Below are 19499 nucleotides of genomic sequence, written 5' to 3'. Positions count from 1 at the left end.
CACACAGACATACACACACAGAGACACACACACACACACACACAGACACACACACACACAGACACACACAGACACACACACACAGACACACACACACACAGCCAAACGCACACACACGCAGACACACACACACGCAGACACACACACGCAGACACACACACGCAGACACACAGACACACACGCAGACACACACACAGACACACAGACACGCAGACACACAGACACACACACACACACACAGACACACGCACACACGCAGACGCGGCCACTCCCCTTTGCACCCCTGCTTAGCCTCACCACCTGCAACACTACGGCTGTTTTTTTCATCTGCGTATCTGACTCTCTCTCCTTGAGGGCCGATGACCTCTCTGAGTAGGGCCTTATTCATCTCAGAGGTCCTAGGGTCTGGCTCAGCGTAGAGCTGTCAACACTGGTGGGCGTTTTCAAAGTGAACTAATCCTTCCACTATCTGCTCTGGGCAGAGACAGAACCCAGGAGTTCAAGTGGACCAAATGCCACCTCGACAGGCGGCTCCCAGCTCCACCTGTGGAACTGAATACCTTGAAACAGGGACCGCCACGAAACACTGGGCTCTCCCTCTGCTGAGTCCTGTTTGGAAAAACTCAGGGCTTGAGAGGAGCTTCCTTTGATTTGATTGTATCTTTTGATTATAATAGCTAAACTCCAGTTAATTTGTAAAATTCTACAAACTTGGGAGGAAACCTGCAATCAGGAGACATGATGATGTCCCTAAGTTGCTTCCCAGACTCAAGAGACTGAAGCCAGAAGGCTGGGGAGCTGGGGAGAATGTGGTTCAGTTTTGAGACGTCTTCCCTAGCCCTTGGGGAGGCCCCTGACTGGGGGCCAGGTGCTTGGAGTTGGGGGGGTGCTCCTAGCTGACATCTTGTGACCTTGCCTCCTCTTCCCGGGAGCCCCCCAGAAGGCCCAGTTCTGGGGCACAGCCCAAGAGCGTCCTCCCGAGCCCAGGAAGCAGGCAGAGGAAACAGGCTTTACACTTCCCCAGCAAATATTTGTCCAATCTGTTGGTGAGCTAAATGACATTCTATCACACTGGAATCATCGGATCCACATCGATTAATGTCGTGGGAACCGCCTGCTTATTCTGTCTCTCGTCTGCTCCTTCACCCACATTTACTGAGCTTCTGCGATGGATTGGAGGCAAACAAGAGCTACCGCTGCTTTCAGGGAGCTTTCTGAGCAGTGAGGGGCAGACCAGTCCACGTGCGGAGTGACATCTCCGTGTGACACGTGGCCCTGAGGAAGCACCACAGGACAGCCTGTGGTGCTTGGGGACCCGGACCATTCAGAGTTCAGTGGGTCCTCCGTCAAGAGCAGAAACTCAGGAGCAGGCTGCCTGCTGGGTTCCTTCTCTCATCCCGTCCCCTCCCTCCCCGAGGCTAAGTGACGCTGGGCAAGTTGCTGGGCCTCAGTGTCTCCATCTGGAAAATGGGGATAAGAATAGTTCCCACCTCCAAGGGCTGGGAGAATGACAGGAGTGAATACGCGTGAATTCACGCCAGCACAGTGCCCGGCACTTGTTACTACCACTCTCCTTGGTGGGTGTGAACACATCTGTTTGGCAGAGAGGAAACAGAAGCTTGCGTGCCTCGCCCCAGGCTCCCAGCTGAGCCAGGATGCAAACCCGGGTTGGGCGGAGCCTCCGGAGCCAGGGCCTTTCCCCACCAGCCTCTTAACACCCGGCCTCGGCTTAGAGGCAGCTTCGCCATCCCGCCAGTCCACCGGTGGGTGGTTCTCTCACGCTCGGCTAATACCCATATGGCTATAAAGTGTCAAGGCTAGATTAATCCGCTCAATGAAAATAAAATAATCTTTAATAAGAATACTAATCACCAGGCCTCGGGGAGCCCGGAGACCTGGAGGCAGAGCCGGGAATTAATGGCCGAGACAGATGGAGCGGCTCTGGGCTGGGGCCCGCCGACCCAGGGCGCTTCCGGCGTCTGCGGTGCCCGGTGTCGGCCGCGGGCCAGGAGGGGCTCCCGCCCCTGCCGAGGGCACCTTGCCCAGGCCGCCTGTCAGGCCGGCAGCTGCCGGGGGCCCCGGCCACCTCTCTCCTCTCCCCCGCGAAGAGCTTGAGATTTGACAAATAAGGTGTCTGCCGGTGGCCGACCAAAGGAAATTAATTCTAAATCAGATTTTAAACACAGTCAGAAAGGCAAAGGAGCTCGTTGTTCATGCTGCCCCTTCGAAATGAGATGCTCTGATATTTATAGAAAGATGATTAGGGCCGCAGAGGGTGGCTTACACTCTGCGTCCAGGTGGCAGAAAGGACGGTGCTAGGGACTTGGGACTCCGGGTGGCGGCTGCGTTGGGCGATGTCCTGAGAGGCCCTTCCACTCTCTGGATTCGGGGTGGGGGGGTGCAGCCATGTGGGTGGCGGGGGCAAGGTCACTGGGTCAGGAATTGGGTAATGGGGAGTTTTCTGGTCAGGAGCTTGGGAGATTTGGGATTCAATCAACTACTGCTAGCTGTGTGTTCTTGGGATGGTCACTTGGCCTCTCTGGGCCCCCCTTTCCCCACGGGTAAACTGCACTAGCTCCGCCAGGCTCTGACATGCTTCCGTGGGTCCCTGAGGCCCGAACATGGTCTCAGGAAGGCTTCTAAAAAGCCACGTGATTGGGCTGGTCCCTCTCCTGGGCTTTACTGTCGTCTCTGTAAAAATCGATGGCTTCCTGGCCACTCTAAGGGGAGCCACGAGGGTGAGACCGCCGAGACAGGAGCCTGACGGCTGTTGCCATGGGCCTGGCTGCTGCTGCAGCCTTCAAGCTCTGGGTCCCTTCTCTTGTCGCTAGAAAGAAGGTGGAGGGGCACTCGGGCAGGGGAGGCCAGGACCCCCTCATCCAGCCCTGTTTGCTCAGAGAGAACTGCCTGATGGAGAAGGCCAGGGCCCCATGGGTCTCCGGAGTTCCCACTCAGGCTGGGTCCGGGGCTGCAGCTTTGAGGTCATCTCAAGTAGATCAGCAAAGGCACGCCCAGTCTGTGCCCAGCCCCTTTCCGGCCCCTCTCCCCTCAATCCGCGGGCTACCCACCAAGGAGGGAGTGGGGACATCACAGGGCCGCTGGCCTGGGGCTCCCGTTAGGCGAGCACCTCAGGTTTGCACCTGTGCTGTTTCTTCAAAGGACGTCAGCAGACACCGGACACGCCCACCGACAGGGCTGAGAAGCATCTTTCCCCGTGTGATTTAAAACTGGCATCCTGTCCCCAGACCCCACTGCCTGCAGTGCACGATGAATTAATGTTTTTATAAAACCTGTAATTATCTTGCAACTGGCATAATTATGTTGTATTGTGATTTAAATGTAAAAATCAAAACAGGCTGCAATTCCCTAACCCTGCTTTGGCATTACTTTATTATTTTTTATTAACGTGCCTGCAGTGTGAGGAAATGGGAGTGGCCTTGACTTCTCCCAGCTCTGAGGACGTCCGGCTGCTCAAGCCTCGGTGTTTCCACCAAGAGTCCTGCCCTTGACATGCTGTAGGCCCTTGGGCAAGATGCATTCCCTCTCTGGGCTTCACTTTCCATCTCCACCAAAAAAGGAGGCTGGAGCAGTACCTCTGAGTGAGGCCCCCACCCCGAAGTCAGGAGGACCAGTCTTCCTCGAAGGGCAAGGATGCACGCTGGACAAACAAGGAGCCTGGTGTTCTCCCTGGCTCATTCCAGTGCTGGGGACAGCTGACCTTGAGCAGGTATCCACAGGCTGGCCCACCCGACGGTTATAGCTTATATAGTCCTGGTTACTAACTGCTTTAATGTTATCCCAGGGAGGCGTGAAGCAAGGCTTTGCAGAGGGTTTGTGGACAGAGGAAGCTGTTCAGGGCTCTGGAGTGAGAAAACATGGGATCAGATCCCTACTCTGCCACTTAAGTGGAGGGGACTCAGTTTTCCCCATCTGTGAGATGGGAATACAATACCTAGCTTTAAGGACTACTGTAAGGATGAGAAGCTGTGAACTCCCTGGAGACAGGGATGCCCTGTGCCTCTATCCCCGATGCATGGATGAGTTACTGACATGATCTGTATGAAGTGCTCGTTTAAGTGCCTGGCACATAGCAAACACTTGAAAACTTGTCTCTAAGAGATTTTATTATCCCCATCAGAATAAGGGGATGTTGGGAACTGGGTCTAGCAGGGAAGGCAGTCAGGATGGGCCAGGGATAGGTGAAAAGCCTACACATAGCTCAGAGCAAGACAGACCTGACTCAGGACTCATTCCACCTCTCATCAGCTGTGAGACCCAAGTAGGCCATGATCTCTTGGGCTTCAGTTTCCCCATCTGTAAAATGGAGTTGTAATACCTGCCTTGCTACAATAAGCCAATGAAATGATGTCCTAGGAATCTCCTTGGAAGCTGTAAAGGCAATAGGAATGTTTGTTGCTACTGCTACCCAGCGGGAACTTGAGAAGTACAGGGATGTCTGTGAAGGAACCAGGAGAGGCTGCAGGCCTGGGGAGCCTGGCAAACTAGGCCACAGAAGGTAGAACAAATCCGGAAACAGGTAAATGTCACAGAAGGTGCTTTGGAGTTTAGGGTCCAGGAGAGTGAACGTACAGCTGTCAGCAGGGTAAAAAAAGATTTAAGGCCTTCACAGATGGAACGAGTGGTAAAGAACCCACCTGCTCATGCAGGAGATATGAAAGACATTGGTTCGATCCCAGGGTCGGAAAGATCCCCTGGAGGAGGTCACGGCAACCCACTCCAGTATTCTTGCCTGGAGAGCCCCATGGACAGAGGAGCCTGGCAGGCTAAAGTCTATAGGGTCGCAAAGAGTTGGACACAATGGAAGCGACTTAGCACACATGCACGAGGAAATCAGACAGCCCCAGAGAAGGGCCAGAAAGGGCCTGGTGGCTGGACAGAAGAATATGGTCCTGGAGTTCCTGGGGCACGACAACTCCTAAAGTGGCCTGGGGTGGTCTCTGAAGCTACCTTGAACATCACCTGAAACGGTCAGCCTGTGTCCTGCTCCTGTGAGCACCAAGGGGCCTTCCTGCTGGCTAGGACAGAGGCTCGGTGCTGGGAGGCCTGAGGGGCCCTCTAACTGTGGTCCCGGGGCCTGTGGAGGATTTTCTGAGTGTCTTTCAGGGCCGCAGGCCAGTCTTCCCCGAGGCTGTCTGGGGGACAGGCCCTGGTCTCTCTGATCCCCACCCAGGAGCATCTCCTTCCCCAGGAGAACCACTGGTCCCCACAGCAGGCTTCACTAGGCTGGGTTGAGTGGCTGAGCTGCCATGTGTCCGGCCCCTGGGGAGATCAAGGGACGGCAGAGGGCAACCAGGGCAAGACCAGTAACAGCTGGGGCACCAGCTGTGTGCGCTCGCCAGCCCTCCCGGTGTTCCTGGGCTGTCGGGATGCCTGGCTGCACCGATCCAAGATGCATGTCCGCTGACCACACACACACACACACACACACACACACACACACACACACACAGCCTGGACTCAGGCCCTGCTCCTGGTCTGTGATATGGGAACCCCAGCCGTAGATACCTGTGGCAACAGGTGCTAGTCCAAGACCCAGCTGCTCTCAGCTGTCCCCGCCCCCACACCTCTAGCTAAGTTCTGCCTGCAACCCGGAAACTCCCTGGCTGTCCCCGCCCGCCTGTCTTCACGATGCCCCTGTTCGCCACGCATGCATTCACCCCGAGCCCAGATCCCAGTCGACACCCGCTCCCACCCAATAGGGTAGCAGTTCAGTGGTTCTGAATCTGGACTCTGGAGCCAGACTTCTGAATTCAAATCACAGTTCTGTTGACTTTCCAGCTGTGTGACCTTGGGGAAGTTACTTTGCCTCTCTGGGCTTCATCATCCTCATCTTTAACACCAGGATAATAAAACTCCTATTTTACTGGATAGCTGTGGGGATTAAATGCGTTCATACGTGAAAAGCGCTTAGAAGAGTGCCGGCTGTGGTAGGTTCCATCACTGCTCCCTAACACAGGTATGTACCCAGTTAGTATACCCCAATCACACAGGTGCCCAGAGATGGACCTCTCCACAGCACCCACGGGGGATCTACCTGGCTGTGGTGATTTTCCCTCCCGACAAGACACACACAGCACACACACGGGTGGCCTGGAGACGCAGGAACACTAGGGTTTCATGCTTCCTCCCAGGTGCTGTGTGCACCACCCAGACATCTGCCGACTGTGCCAACCCTGCCTGCCACCCCCACCCCCACCGCCAGCCCTGCCGGGACTGAGCCCAGCCGTCAGCCCACCCGCGCAGGGGCGTGCTCACCCACGCAGGCGTCCCGCCGCTCCTCGTAGCCCGCGCTGCACACGCACTTGCCGATGGGCACCAGCCACTCGCCCTCGGCGCTGCAGTACATCTTGGGCGTGTCCCGCTCCTCGGAGTGCCGCACGCACTGGCCCCGCACCTCCACCAGCGAGGAAGAGTCGGCCCCCGTCACCGCCTCCGAGAAGGCGGCCAGGTTGCGCACCATGGTGGGGCACTTCTTGTAGTAGATGCGGAGGGACAGGATGGCCAGGCAGGCGCCGATGTCCTGGAAGGCCAGGTAGAAGCCGCGCTTGCTGAGGGGCCCCACGCCGCGCACCTCCGTGTTGAGCTTGAGGCGCCGCACGCCCAGGTCGGCCCCCGTGAAGCTCTCGTCGGCCGCGATGGTGTCGATTTTGAGGAACTGGCTCTCCTGCGTGCTGGCGCCCAGGTCGCGGTCCGACTCCAGGTAGTAGAGGTTGAAGGTCTCCTTGCAGGTGCCCAGCACGCCGGGCATGCTGTTGCAGTCGCGCAGGGTGAACTTGATCTCGGCGTAGACACGCCGGGCGCCGTCTCGGGGCACCCAGCTGGTCCGCAGCCAGTTGTTCTGGTTGGGGCTCATGACGTTGCAAACCTGGTACGTGTGGATGGGCCGGAAGGACTCGTCCACCTCGTTGATGGAGTCCCACTGCAGGCAGAGAGACCACAGCCGGCTGAAACGAGAGGCAGCGGCTGGCCCTCCCTTGCCACAAGCCATGCGCACGGTGCTAGGGGAGGTCTGGGAAAGAAGACTGAACATTCTCCAGCCTCCAGGGGCTGACCTTCCAGGGGACTGTCAGCCATCAAGAGGCCAAGCACCCTACACACGTGGTTACGGGGAAGTGTTATTAGTCACTCGGTCGTGTCTGACTCTTTGTGACCCCATGGACTGTAGCCTGCCAGGCTCCTCTGTCCAAGAGATTCTCCAGGCAAGAGTACTGGAGTGGGTTGCCAGTTCCTTCTCTAGGGGATCTTCCTGACCAAAGCTGTATCTCTTCTGTCTCCTGCATTGCAGGCAGATTCTTTACTGTCTGAGCCACCGGGGATATTTTGGGGGAAGCGTTATCTGTTGCCTCTTCACAGACACAGAACCAAGGGGTTCAAACCTAGAGCCGTGTGTCCAGGGTCACATAGCTATCGAGTGATGGAGCCAGGACTAGAACTGATGCCAAAGCTACAGGGCTCTGACCTCGTTTCTACACAGCTACTCTGTCACTCCCAGAGTGGGGTGACTTGCGTGGGGAAGTCAGTGAGCCCACGAGTCCAGTTTTCACATCAGCTGCCAGAAAGATCTGTTCAATTGCATGAAGCTGTGTCACACCCTGGCCTCAAATCCTTCAGCAGCACCCGCTGAACCGGTGCTTGTTAAGTGTCTGATGGATGGATTCCTCTGTCTTGCTGTGTGTGATGTTCCCTCTGCCCCCCCCCCCCCACCATGGGCTGCCCTGGGTCCCCTGCAAGGGCGTACCGGGATGCGGGGAAGTTGAGTATGATCACTTATGTGTCAGATACTGGCCAGGCGTCACTGATTCAGAAGTAAAACCAGTGACCGTCACTGACACAATCAATGGAGTGAGAAGGCAACCCCCAGAATGGAAGAAAACAGCTGCAAACCACGTATCTGACATGGATTAGTATCCAGAATATATAAAGAACTTCTACAATTGAAAAACAAAGAACCAGAGAGACCTAATTAGAAAACGGGCAAAGGACTTGAATAGACTTTTCTCTAAAGAAGATACACAGATGGCCAAAGAGCATGTGGAAAGATGCTTAGCGTCACTAAGCATTAGGGAAATTCAAATCAAAACCACAGTGAGATACCACTTCACACCCATTAGCTATTATCAAAGCAACTGAAAATAACAAGGGCTGGCGAGGATGTGGAGAAATTGGAACTCTGTGTATTGCTAGTGGGAATGTTAACTGGTGCGGCCACTGTGGAAAACAGTGAATAACAAGCAATTAAACATAGAATTACCAACAGTTCCTCCCCTGGGTGTGCACCCAAAAGAAACAAAAGCAGGGACACAATCAGAGATTTGCACACCCATGCTTATCGCAGCCCAAAGTTTGGAAACGCAAATGTCCCTCAGTGGATAAATGGACAAACAAAATGTACCTACTGATACAGCGGGACTCTGTGAAACTCTGACACGTGCTACAACACGGAGGAACCTTGAAGACCTTATGCTGCGTGAAATAAACCAGACACAAAAGGACAAGTCCTATATGCTTCCACTTACATGAGGCCCTTACATCAGATTCCTAGAGACAGAAAGTAGACTGGTACTTACCAGGGGCTGAGGCAAGAGGGTCATGGGAGTTATTATAATTTAATGGATACAGAATTTCAGTCTGGGAAGATGAAAGCACTCTAGAGATGGACGGTGGTGACGGTCACATAACAATGTGAATGGACTTAATGCCACTGAACTGGAGGCTTACAAATGGCTAAGATGGTAAATGTTATGTTAAGTGTATTTTGCCACAGGAGGAGAAGGGGACGACAGAGGACGAGATGGTTGGATGGCATCAGCGACTCAATGGACATGAGTTTGGGTAAACTCCGGGAGTTGGTGATGGACAGGGAGGCCTGGCGTGCTGCAGTTCACAGCAGGGGTCACAAAGAGTGGGACATGACTGAGTGACTGACCTGAACTAATAAAAAGAATTGCACAAGAAATACTCTCTCCCCACCAGCCCCCTCCTATTCTCACAGATAAAGTGTGGAGGGCGACACACGAAGGGTGTGGGCATTCGGGGTGGGGACATTCGGGGTGTGGGCATTCAGGGTGGGGGCACTCGGGGTGGGGGCACTCGGGGTGTGGGCATTCAGGGTGGGGGCACTCGGGGTGGGGGCACTCGGGGTGTGGGCATTCAGGGTGGGGGCACTCAGGGTGGGGGCATTCGGGGTGGGGGCATTCGGGGTGGGCAAAATCCCCTGCAGGGCTGAGGCTGGACCTTCCTGCAGGGGTTCGAGGGATAGCCCCAGCAATGTTCAGCAAGCCCCCTCTGGACACAGAAGAGCCACGTCGAAGACACAGCGTTGAGAAGTGAAACAAAGGTCGAGAGGCCTGGGTTCAGTCTCAGCTGGCTGTGTGACCTTAGGCAAGTGACCACGCCTCTCTGGGGTCACGTCCTGCGTGCATCAGAGATGCAGGGCCGTGATCTCTCTTGGGCTTCTGTGGGTATTGTCTTTGAACAGGGGACCCTATTGCTTAAGCAGGGGCCGGGGAGGGGAGGACAGTTTGGGAGGAGCGAAGATCACTCCTCACTTTCTCTGAGAATTGGCAGCGTCCCGAGTTGTCCCACAAGCACTAGAGTGGGGATCTGAGGCATCCCGAGTCTTCCCTGCCCGACAAAAGCCGCTCGATCTGACTTCATCTTGGTCAGCTATATGGTCTCAATCCCCAGCGCCCTTATCTGTAAGAGGGGCTCAGAAAGGCCCCACTTCAGTGAGACTTGAGAGGATGCACAGAGAAGAAGCCTGCCTGGTGCTTAGCTGGGGCCTGGCCCAGAAGGGGACTGACACGATGCTGGCCTGTCATCATCCCACTCCCTGTGCCTGCCTCCAGGGACCCCTGGGGAAGCAGACCAGGGCGTGCCAGCCTTACCTGAAAGACTATGCCTCCTGCATGCCCCCCACCCCGAGAAGGACCCCCACGCCACACCTCACTCTGCAGTCGGGGCTCTGGGCGGCACTGTGTCACATCTGGGGTTAAAGTCATTGTCACAATTAATAGAACACCAAAGAGTTAGCCAGCTGCTTGCTGTCTGTTTCCTGCCAGGGACCCGGATAAATTAATCAGCTCGATCCCAGTCTGCTCCAGCCGCCTGAGCAGGGCCAATGGCCTGGCTTAGCCTCAGGGGCTGCCGCAGACAGTGTGGCACAAATTCCTGGTGGGTGGTGCAAGGGAGAATCAGCCCTGCTCTCACCTGGAGCACCCCACTCCATGCCCAGTGCCACGCCCAGCCCAGCTGCCTGGCACATACCGCTCCCACCAGCCCCCACTATCCCTACGGAACTCTGTCCCCCTCCAGGAACCGAAAGCAGCGAACCAGCTGTGCATCCCTGGGCAGATCACACTCCCTCTCTGAGCTCTGGACTTCTCATACGTTAATTTAGGTAGCTAACGCCTGCCAACTTTCATCTACTCCAGGGGCTGGTGAGGATCAAGAGATAATGAAAAGGAATATTCACCAGGTGAGGCTCTTAATTCACCAGGTGAGGTGGAGCACGACCCAGTGCGTGGACAGAGGGGTCCAAAGAGAGGGTCGCAGCCTGGTTAGAAGCGTGAGTTCTGGGAGCCAGACTCCCCGGATCTTAGCGGAGACGCTTAACCTCTCAGAGCGTCTGGTTTCTTGCTGGTACAATGTCCTTTTCCTGCATCATCTCTCAGATGACAACTGCAGGGAGCAGGCTCTGTGATCATCCTTGTGTTATAAACGAGGAGGTGGAGGCGAGGTAAAGGACTGGCCTGATCACGCTGATTTGAGGCCGCAGAGCCCCGGCTCGTCCCGACCCAGCACTGCTGGCTTCAGGCTGTGAGGCCTGCCTGACGGTCTGATAACTTGGTGATGCTGGAGACAGGCACTGGTGACCCTTGTACCCAGGGTGTTTAACAGACTCCAGAATCAGAAGGATGGATGGAACCGCAGGGACCACCAATCTCCACCCAGCTACAAACTTATTCAACCAAAGATTCCCAGGGCCCTCCCCAGACCCCCTGGATGTGGGCACCTGCATGTTTCACCCGCCAGCCTGGAACAGGGTCAAGATCCAGAGCTTGGAAACAGAGATCTCATCTGGCTTTCTCTCTCCTCTGGGCAAGCCCCATCTCCAGGTCCTATGCTGATAGGAGGAGGTCCCTGTCTCAGTAAATAATGCAGGATCAGTTCCCAGCCCTTCAGAAGGTGACACAGGGACCCAGTGACGGCTCCAGGCCCAGAGAGATCTGAGCTCATATCCATCACTTGAAACCTGCCTGATGGTGGAGAGTTTTCTCTCCCTGCTCTGAGCCTCAGCTTCCTCATCTGTGAAATGGGATGACTGCACCACTTAGATTAGTAGTGGTGATTAAATGAGAAAATGTCCACAAGTTGTTAAGAGCTATGTGACTTCCCTGGTGGCTCAGACGGTAAAGTGGCTGCCTACATTGCAGAAGGCCTTGGTTTGATCCCTGGGTCAGGAAGATCCTCTGGAGAAGGAAATGGCAACCCATTTCAGTATTCGCGCCTGAAAAATCCCATGGATGCAGGAGCCTTGTAGGCTACAGTCCATGGGGTTGCAAAGAGTTGGACACGACAGAGCGACTTCACTTTATGTGAATATAAGTTATTTGTTCTAACTCTCAAGTGAAATGAGTAACTCTGAACCAGTCTTTTTTTAGGGGATTTTGTTTGTCTGTTTTTAGCCATGCCATATAGCTTGCAAGATCTTTAGTTCCCCAACCAGGTATTGAACCTGCACCTCTGGCAGTGAAAACACGAAGTCCTAACCAGTAGACCAACAGGGAATTCCCCGAGCCACTCTTCATAGCATCCAGCAAACAAAAGAACCTTACATGACCAGTGCTATTGTCCAAAACACAAGTCCAGTCATATTTCTCACCACCCCCCACCCCTCCTTAAAATCCTTCCTACTTCTTGTTACCCTAAAAACCAAGTCCTAAGCTCTGAGTGGGACAGAGGGACAGAGACACCCAGCACCAACCGGGGGTTCAGTTCCATTCCTGCCCAGCTGCTGAGTCGCAAGGGAGACGCTGACCCAGCCCACAGCCAGGCAGTCCCCCTGTCTTGGGTCAGCCCCTGCTACTGGCAGAGCCGGTTCTCTGCACCAAAGCCCTTCACATGCACGAGCACCCCAGGAGACAGCCATGCGAGACACACAGAAGAGCCCCTCAAGGGGAGAGGCTGAGGCCCTGGGGGGTAATGGGACACCCCCAGGGCCCAGCCTTTGTCTTCAGGCAGGGTTGATGGGCTGAGACAGAGAAGGGGTCTGTCCTGGCTCTCAGGGGCCCTGGCCTGCTCCTTCAACTCCCTGGAGCCTGGTACAGGGGAGCTGCTGACAATAGACTCAGCTTACCACCATCTGGGGACCAGACCCCCAGAGAGAGAGGAGCCGGGACTGTCCTGACCCCAGGCACAGCCCCCAGACAGCCCAGACTACAGTCTTACCCCACAGTAAAGAAATACTCAAATATCAGCTCAGTGCCATCATCATCATTAATATTATCATCACTCTGTCTCCGGAGCCATGGAAGCAGAAGTGTTCATGCAAGAAGCTGCGGGTGCCAGACGTGCTTGTGTCTATGGTGGGGATGTGCGTGTTTCTGAGCCTGTCTGTAGGAGGAAATTTATCTAAGATATAGCCATAATACACACTAATGACAATGATAATGATAATAATACATTTAATGGAGGCCTACCCTGTGCCAAGCATGGTGCCAAGACCACGTGTCATCTCGCTTCACCCTCCCAGCAAACCCCACGAGGTTGCCACGTGCTCATCCCATTCTACAGACAGGGAAACTGAGGCTCAGGGAGGTGAAGTGGTGACTCAAGGACACTCAGCTTGTGGATGGTGGGGCCCAACCCCACCAAGCTCATGGGCTTGTATTGGCTTTACCGCCCTGCCCCCCTGAGGTTTAAGAGAATCGGGGGGACTGGGCAGTGTATCCTTGGCTCTGGACACTTGGGGTTACCATGCCAACTCCCCAGGAGGGCAGAAGGGAGTCGCCTGTGAGTACAAGGATCTACTGGGCGGAGCCCAGCATCACCATGGAGGCCGGGTGGGCGTGGGACACAGGCGGAAGGATACCACATCCAGACCTCAGACTGGAAGAAGGGGGAGCCGGCCCTGGACTTGGTTCTGGAATTCCAGAAGTCTGCATGCACGAAATTTAAGAAGTCTGCAGCTCTGCCTCTGATTGCTGTGTGTCCTTGGCTAAGTCCCTTCACCTCTCGTGGCCTCTGCTTCCTTTTGATCTGCCCGATGATAAGCACTGGGCGTCACACCTCTCTGTTCACAGAGGGACATCACTGGCCCCGCTGCCCATCACTCACCCCGTGAGCTGGATACGTGAGCCAGCCCCAGTCCCCGTGGATGGTGGACGTGTCCAGCAAGTTCACTGCAGAAGAGGAGGCAAGAGCACATTAGATCCTTGGCCAGTCCCCCAGGGCCAGGGCGGCCTGGCCACACCGGCCCAAACACTCCAGCTCCGGTCTCTGGGTCCTTTCTCACTTCCCTGGCCTTCAAGACTCAGGTCAAGTTCTTGCTCTTTCCTGAAGCCTGCCTCTACCACCACAAAATATAACCTTCTCACCTCCCGGAAGACTCAAAATGCCCTAAGAGCTAGGCTGCCTCGACGTGGTGGCAGTGAGATGCCGAAGGTCGGGGCTTAGTGGTCCAGGAAGTCTGAATCTGAATCACAGCTCTGCCACTTAGGAGCTGTTTGTCCCTGACCGAGTTTCCTCCATCCCTGAGCCCCCACTTCCTCCTCTATAAAATGGGGTGATGGTGATGCCTGCCTTGCAGGGGGCTGTGAAGATGACCTGGCCCTGGGCCACTCACAGGACATGACATTCCAAAGCGCCCACCGATGTTTGCACTGAAAGTCAAACCTCCATCCAGAGGACTGGACCCAGCTTTCCCATCAGCAGGGTCCCGAAAAGGCACCTCCCACCGAGCAGGTCCTCGGTGCAGACGGGACATGGAGGGCTTTGGAGGAGGAGGCGCTGCCTCGTAGGGAGCACGTACTACGTGCTGGGCTCTGCTAGGGGAGCCTGCAATGCCTCATCCACGGTCCACATGGCAACACTGAAAGGTGCTCATCCCTCTGCCCATTTTCCAGATGAAAACACTGAGCCTCAGGGAAGATCAGGACGGTGCCTGGAGCTCCACAGGTGTGACTGCTGGGCTGGCACCCAAAGCACCACAGACAAAGCCACCAGCCCCGGCAGCTTGAGCCCAAGGAGCAGAACCTCAGAGAAGGAATGCTGGCCCGAGAGGCACATTTACTCTAAGTCAGACCCTCAAAGGGGACTCTGCTAAGTACCAACAACAGGGTAGAGAAAAGAGCCTGCCTTCAGAATCAGACACTACTGGGCTCACATCTCAACACAGCTACCTGATAGTGGGTGACCTGCACTTCACTGAACCTCAATTTCCTCATCTGTAAAATGGGGATAATGATACATAAGGGTGGGCGACAGTAAACTGGTAACGCCTGGAGCCAACGCCTTACCAAAGTTGGTTCCTGTTCCTTAAGTCCCGGCCCTCCTGCCTCTCTCTTGGTACCGAAGAGTAGTGAGTATCACTCACTTTAAGGCGATAAAGATGCACCAAACTGGGACGAAATCAGGGCTTGAATACCAGCACTGTCTTTAAGTGCTGTGTGTCCTTGGGTGAGTCCCTCCACCTCTCTGGGCCCTGCTGCCTTTGATCTCTCTGATGAAAGGGGTTTGGGATCCAAGTCTCACAGCTTTCATTTTCCTTTCTCTTCTGTCTACCCACCTCTCCCAGCCAGCAACCACGGGCTTCCAACCAACCCGTGCAGGTGGCAGAGGGTTAAAATCGGCCTTCCTGGAACTTTCCCGAAGAGAGGGTGGGTGCTGTCCTCCTGCCTGAGGTTTGCATAGCTCTGCGCCTGCCCCTCACTGATGGAGACAAGTGTCCTCAGGAAATGTTGGGAGTGAGGATGCTCTCATGCGCGGCTTTTCTTCCTCTTCCTCCCCTTACTGTCCCCACCCATCCCCTCTGGGGGTGGGGCCCAGAGGGCAGCTGGAAAGAGGACTTGCCGAGCTAGGGAGGGCCTTCTGAGCTCCGGCTTGGGATCCCCGGGGGGCCGGGTGGGACCAGGGGATGGAGGCAACGTCCGCAGGGGGATCTCCCTTCCCTGAGCTGAACCGGCCCCATGCCAGGGCGGCAGGCAGAGAAGCTTTCCCGCCTCCCTCCCTCCCTCCCCGGCAATGGCGAGAAAACTGGGTCAGGAGCTCTCTCCTCCTGCTGGCGGGTGGGCGGGGGAGGGGCTGCACTGCAGTTTCCCCCAGACCAGCGGGCCGAGTTTGGGGAGTGGGGGGGTGGGCGGCGGACAGGGACCTGTGGGCTCTCCCGCCACACCCCACATCCCAGACGGGGGTCTCGGAACTGAAGGACCCCGGGTCAGCACCCCTGGATGCAGCTCAGACCTGTGTCCACCCAGGGGCCCCTGGGACTTCTCCCCATGAACACCCCGACTCTAGAGGCAGCATCCTGCGCACCCCCACTTTCCAGGCCCTTCCCTCCCCGCTGGGAATCCCCAACCACATCTGCAGCTGATTTGTGATCAGTCAGGCAAGGGGGGGCTCAGATAATCCAAAGATAAGTCAAAAGTCAATTCTATTGGATTCAGGAAGAGCGACCGGATTCCATGGCTGCTTGTTCCAATTCCTTCCAGACTCGTCTCTGTCCGTCCCCTCCCCTCCTCTCTCTCTGTCCCCATCTTCCCCGTGTCCTGTCCCCTTCTATGGGTGGATGCAGAGGGTCTCTCACGGGAGGCTCCAGGCCCACAGGAGGTCTCACGGGGCTGGAGGGAAGTCCAGGGCTAAGGCCCCTCCTGCCAGGGCCTGAGTCCCCTTGGAGAGGCCAACGCTTCAGCTCACCAGGGCCGAGCTTTCTCTGGCCTCTTGCGCTGCTGGACTATAGGTCTATGTGACCCCTGGGAAGTCGATGACCCTCTCTGGGCCCATCTCCCCACTTGCAGATGGGAAAACTGAACACACGGTCTCTCAGGGCCTTCAAGGAAGCAACCACTTAACCCCTCTGTGCCTCAGTTTCCTCATCGGCCAGATGTCTGCAGGCGTCCCTCCCGGGCCTACCTGCCGGCCTGTTCTGGGGGATCAAACGGGTCCCCCCTGCTCTGAGAATCACAGATAATTCCTAAGCCTTTCCTGTTTGACTGAGGAAGGTATTATGCGATTTCTTTTTTTCTCCCGCGCCGTCACCTTCCCCCATTCCATTTCGCTGAGACTAATACTTAAATTGATTTACATTCCCGGAGGACAGAGAGCATGGTGGCGAGGCTGGAGAATTCGGGGTGGCCAGGGGATGTCAGCTGGGATGTGAATGCCTCGGAGATCACCCAAATTGGTGGATAATCCACGTCAGAGAGTGATAAGGGGCTTTGAGCCTGGTGGGGTTTGGGGGCATCTCTGCAGGTGCAGGGCCGTCCCCAGCCCTGTGAGGCACCTGTCAGAGGGGCACTTGGGTAGCCTGGGGCACTGTCACCTTTGCAGGACCCCCACTGAGAAATGAGTCCCCTCCCTGAGTTCCCACAGTCCCCCCGGCCGGTCCTGGCCCTGCACCAGCGCACAGACTCTGGCTGTCCTGCATGGAACCCAGGCCCCAACTCTCCACCCAGGACCGTCAGACCTGCGTGGGTAAACTGTGCCCAGGCAGGGGCGCCCTGCTGCGCAGATCAAATAGGTGTGGCCAGGCCCTGGCACCTGGCCTGCCTGCCTCCCTCCCACCCCTGACATACGCCCCCCCCACCCCGCTTCCTCTCCTGGTGACCTCGCCTCTTTTCCAGTTGCTGCCCCTCCCCGGACACAGCCTCTCTCCCAGGCCAAAACGGTCTGCTCTCTGCTCAGGAGCCGGGTCAAAGTCCCCTCCTAGGGGGATCTGGGGTTTGCCAGTCTGGCATTCTGGAGGGCGCTGGATCCTCCCCAAAGACAAGGGTTGAAGTACGGAGTTGGGCCTGCACCACCCGAAGCCCAGGCACTTGCTGTGGGCCCCTCAGAAACCCGCTGGGTAAAGAAACTGCCGCCTTCTCCCCATCCAACCCGGAGGAAACTGTCCTCGGGCCCCAGCTCCCAGACCTCCCAGGGCCCTGTGTCCCCTTCCCTGCTCACCCCTTCCCGGCTCACCCCTTCCCGGCTCACCCCTCCGCTCCCTTGCTAAGGTCCCTGCTCCCTGTGTGGCCCCTGTCTCATTGGAGGTTGAGTTTATGTACATCTGATGTGCATTGGTGCCGTGCACATGCGTTTCTAGGGACAGGAATGCAAGTCTGAGGGTCTTTTCATATATGTGGTGTCTGCCCACGATGTGCATATTTTCACACCCATGAATCTTTACATGCACACGCGTGCATGTGTGTACTGGCTGCACTTCTGGGCATCTGACTGTAGGGGTGTGGGGGCTGTCCATGCACACAACTCTCTGCGGGCCTGGGTCTCTGTGTGTGAATCCCAACACGAGGCGGCTGCTGCAAGTGTGGCTGTGGGTATGGCTGCATCTCTCTGAGCTGTTCGTGTGTGAGGGGTGGATCGGTTGTGTGTCTGAGCGTGGATAAGAGACACCAGCTCTGGAGCTCCCTGGAATCTAGGAGTTCATCCTGCCAGGCTGAGGACGCGGCTCTGGACCCAGGCTGTGAACCCTAGGATTTGCACAGACCCCCGAGTCAGGCCTCCTCCTGGCAGAGCTGCAAGAGGAGAGGAGGTCCAGGGCAGGGGTCGGGCAAGGAGCAGAACCCAGGGCAGTGTCCTGAGCTGGACCTGGGGTGCCTGGTGGACTAAGGTGTGAGTGTGTGTGTGTGTGTGTGTGTACGCACACGCTCACGCAGGTGTGCAGCCCTAGGTGTTGGTGAAACCTGATAGATGCCCCCTCCCGGCTTCCCTTATCCCCTCCCAGATCCTTTTGGTCTCTAACGCTCAGCCCACACCCTCATCCCGTGTCCCCCAGAGTGACCGCACTTCCCCAGCCTTGTCCCTGGACGAGACCCAGCTCTCCGGGCCTTGCCGCCTCGGTCTGTCTGCAGTCTGCTCAGCCCCCTCCTCCCAGGCCCCTCTCCCCAGCGCCCACCAAACCTGCTTCCCCTCCCAGCAGGCAGTCCCTGGCGACTGCTGTCCCTCCGCGCCCCCGGCCCCCAGCCCTCCAGCCCAGCCCACTTCCAAGACCCTCATTCCCTGCCCTTCACGCCGGTCTTCCCCCAAACCTGGTTCTGTTCTCTGGTCCTCCTGCCTCCCTTCCTGGCCCCCATCCCTGGGCGCCATCCCGGCCATCCCGGCCGCTTCTCTTCGGCCCTCTGAACCTCGCCCTGCATCCCGGTCCCCTGTCCTCTGCCCCCACCCCGTCCCCTGACCTGTCTCCTCTGTCCCCTCTAGCTCTTCTCTTGTCTTCCATCCTCCGGTCCTGTCTCCTCATCCCCGGTGTCCGATCCTCAGTTCCCTGTCCCCAGCTCCGAAGCCCCGAGTCCCGTCCCCCTGTCCCTCGTGCCTCCCTGTCCCTCCTCAAGCCCCCGGGTCCCTCTCCCCCCAGCCCTGTCCCTGGCGCTCCGTCCCCGGACCCCGGGTCTCTTGCGGTGCCACCCCTCCCCACCCAGATCCAGGGATCCCAGCCCCTCGGGCACTGGGGTCGAGGGGAAGGAAGTTGAGCCTCTCGGCGGGCTCGCTCCGGCTGCTGCGCGCGCCGCGCCCCCGGCCCCTTGGCCGCCCCCGCCCCGCCAGCCGCCGCCGCTCACCTTCGCCGCGCGCCGCGGACACGCAGGTGGCCGCCGCCGCCGCGGCCGTGACGACCCAGAGCGCGGGGGCCAGGCGGCCCCGGGCGGGGGCCATGGCCCGGCCGGGCGGGCGGGCGGGCGGGGGCGCCGCGCACCCTGGGCTCGGCCGCGGCCGCCCGCGCGTCGGCGCGCTCCCTGATCTCCCGCACACCCGGCGGCCGGGCGCACACACCGGCGCACACGCCGGCTCGCAGCGCACACGCGGGCACCCGCGCCCGCCCCTGCCGCCGCCGCCGCCGCCGCCGCCGCCCCGGGCGGGGGCCGGCCCGTCACGGCGGCGCCGAGCCAATCAGCACCGAGGCGGGTGCGGGGGGGACACGGAGCCCGCACCGCGGACAGCGACCCGCGGACACCGCCGCCCGCCCCACGTGCGCACGCTCGCGCCAGCACCTTCACCCCGCGCCCGGCTTGGACTCAGCCGCCCGCCGCGCACCCAACCAGGGGTCCGGACGCCTCGCGACACCCAGACCCACGGTGGGGTGGGAGGCCCCGCGTGGATAGACACGGACACGCTCACTCTTGCACACGTGACCCTCAGGCACACGCACCCCCCAACTGCCTGCCTCGCACGAGGTGATGTGCACACACTAGTTCACGGACGGAGGCGCGGACACCGGCTCAGAGACAAACTCAGGCGCGCTTTCAGTTAAAAATGCTCTCCCCTGCCCC

At 57.6% G+C, this 19499-nt stretch overlaps 1 protein-coding gene across 1 annotated transcript in view; it reads right to left on the bottom strand.

Annotated features, from left to right (window-relative positions):
* The window catches only part of EPHA8 (EPH receptor A8), a 37151-nt gene extending 18266 nt beyond the window's left edge, over positions 1-18885 (bottom strand). The window contains exons 1-3 of the mRNA XM_065927509.1: positions 18792-18885; positions 13360-13424; positions 6277-6940 (exon numbers count right to left, since the gene is read on the bottom strand). Coding sequence (XP_065783581.1) covers positions 6277-6940; positions 13360-13424; positions 18792-18885 — 823 coding nt within the window. The remainder of the gene's footprint in view (positions 1-6276; positions 6941-13359; positions 13425-18791) is intronic.
* Positions 18886-19499: the final 614 nt, after the last annotated feature.

This window comes from Muntiacus reevesi, chromosome 3, assembly GCF_963930625.1.
Source record: "Muntiacus reevesi chromosome 3, mMunRee1.1, whole genome shotgun sequence".
NCBI classification, from domain to species: Eukaryota; Metazoa; Chordata; class Mammalia; order Artiodactyla; family Cervidae; genus Muntiacus; species Muntiacus reevesi.
The sequence above is the reverse complement of the archived record's forward strand: the minus strand, read 5'-3'. Positions and strand labels throughout refer to the sequence as shown.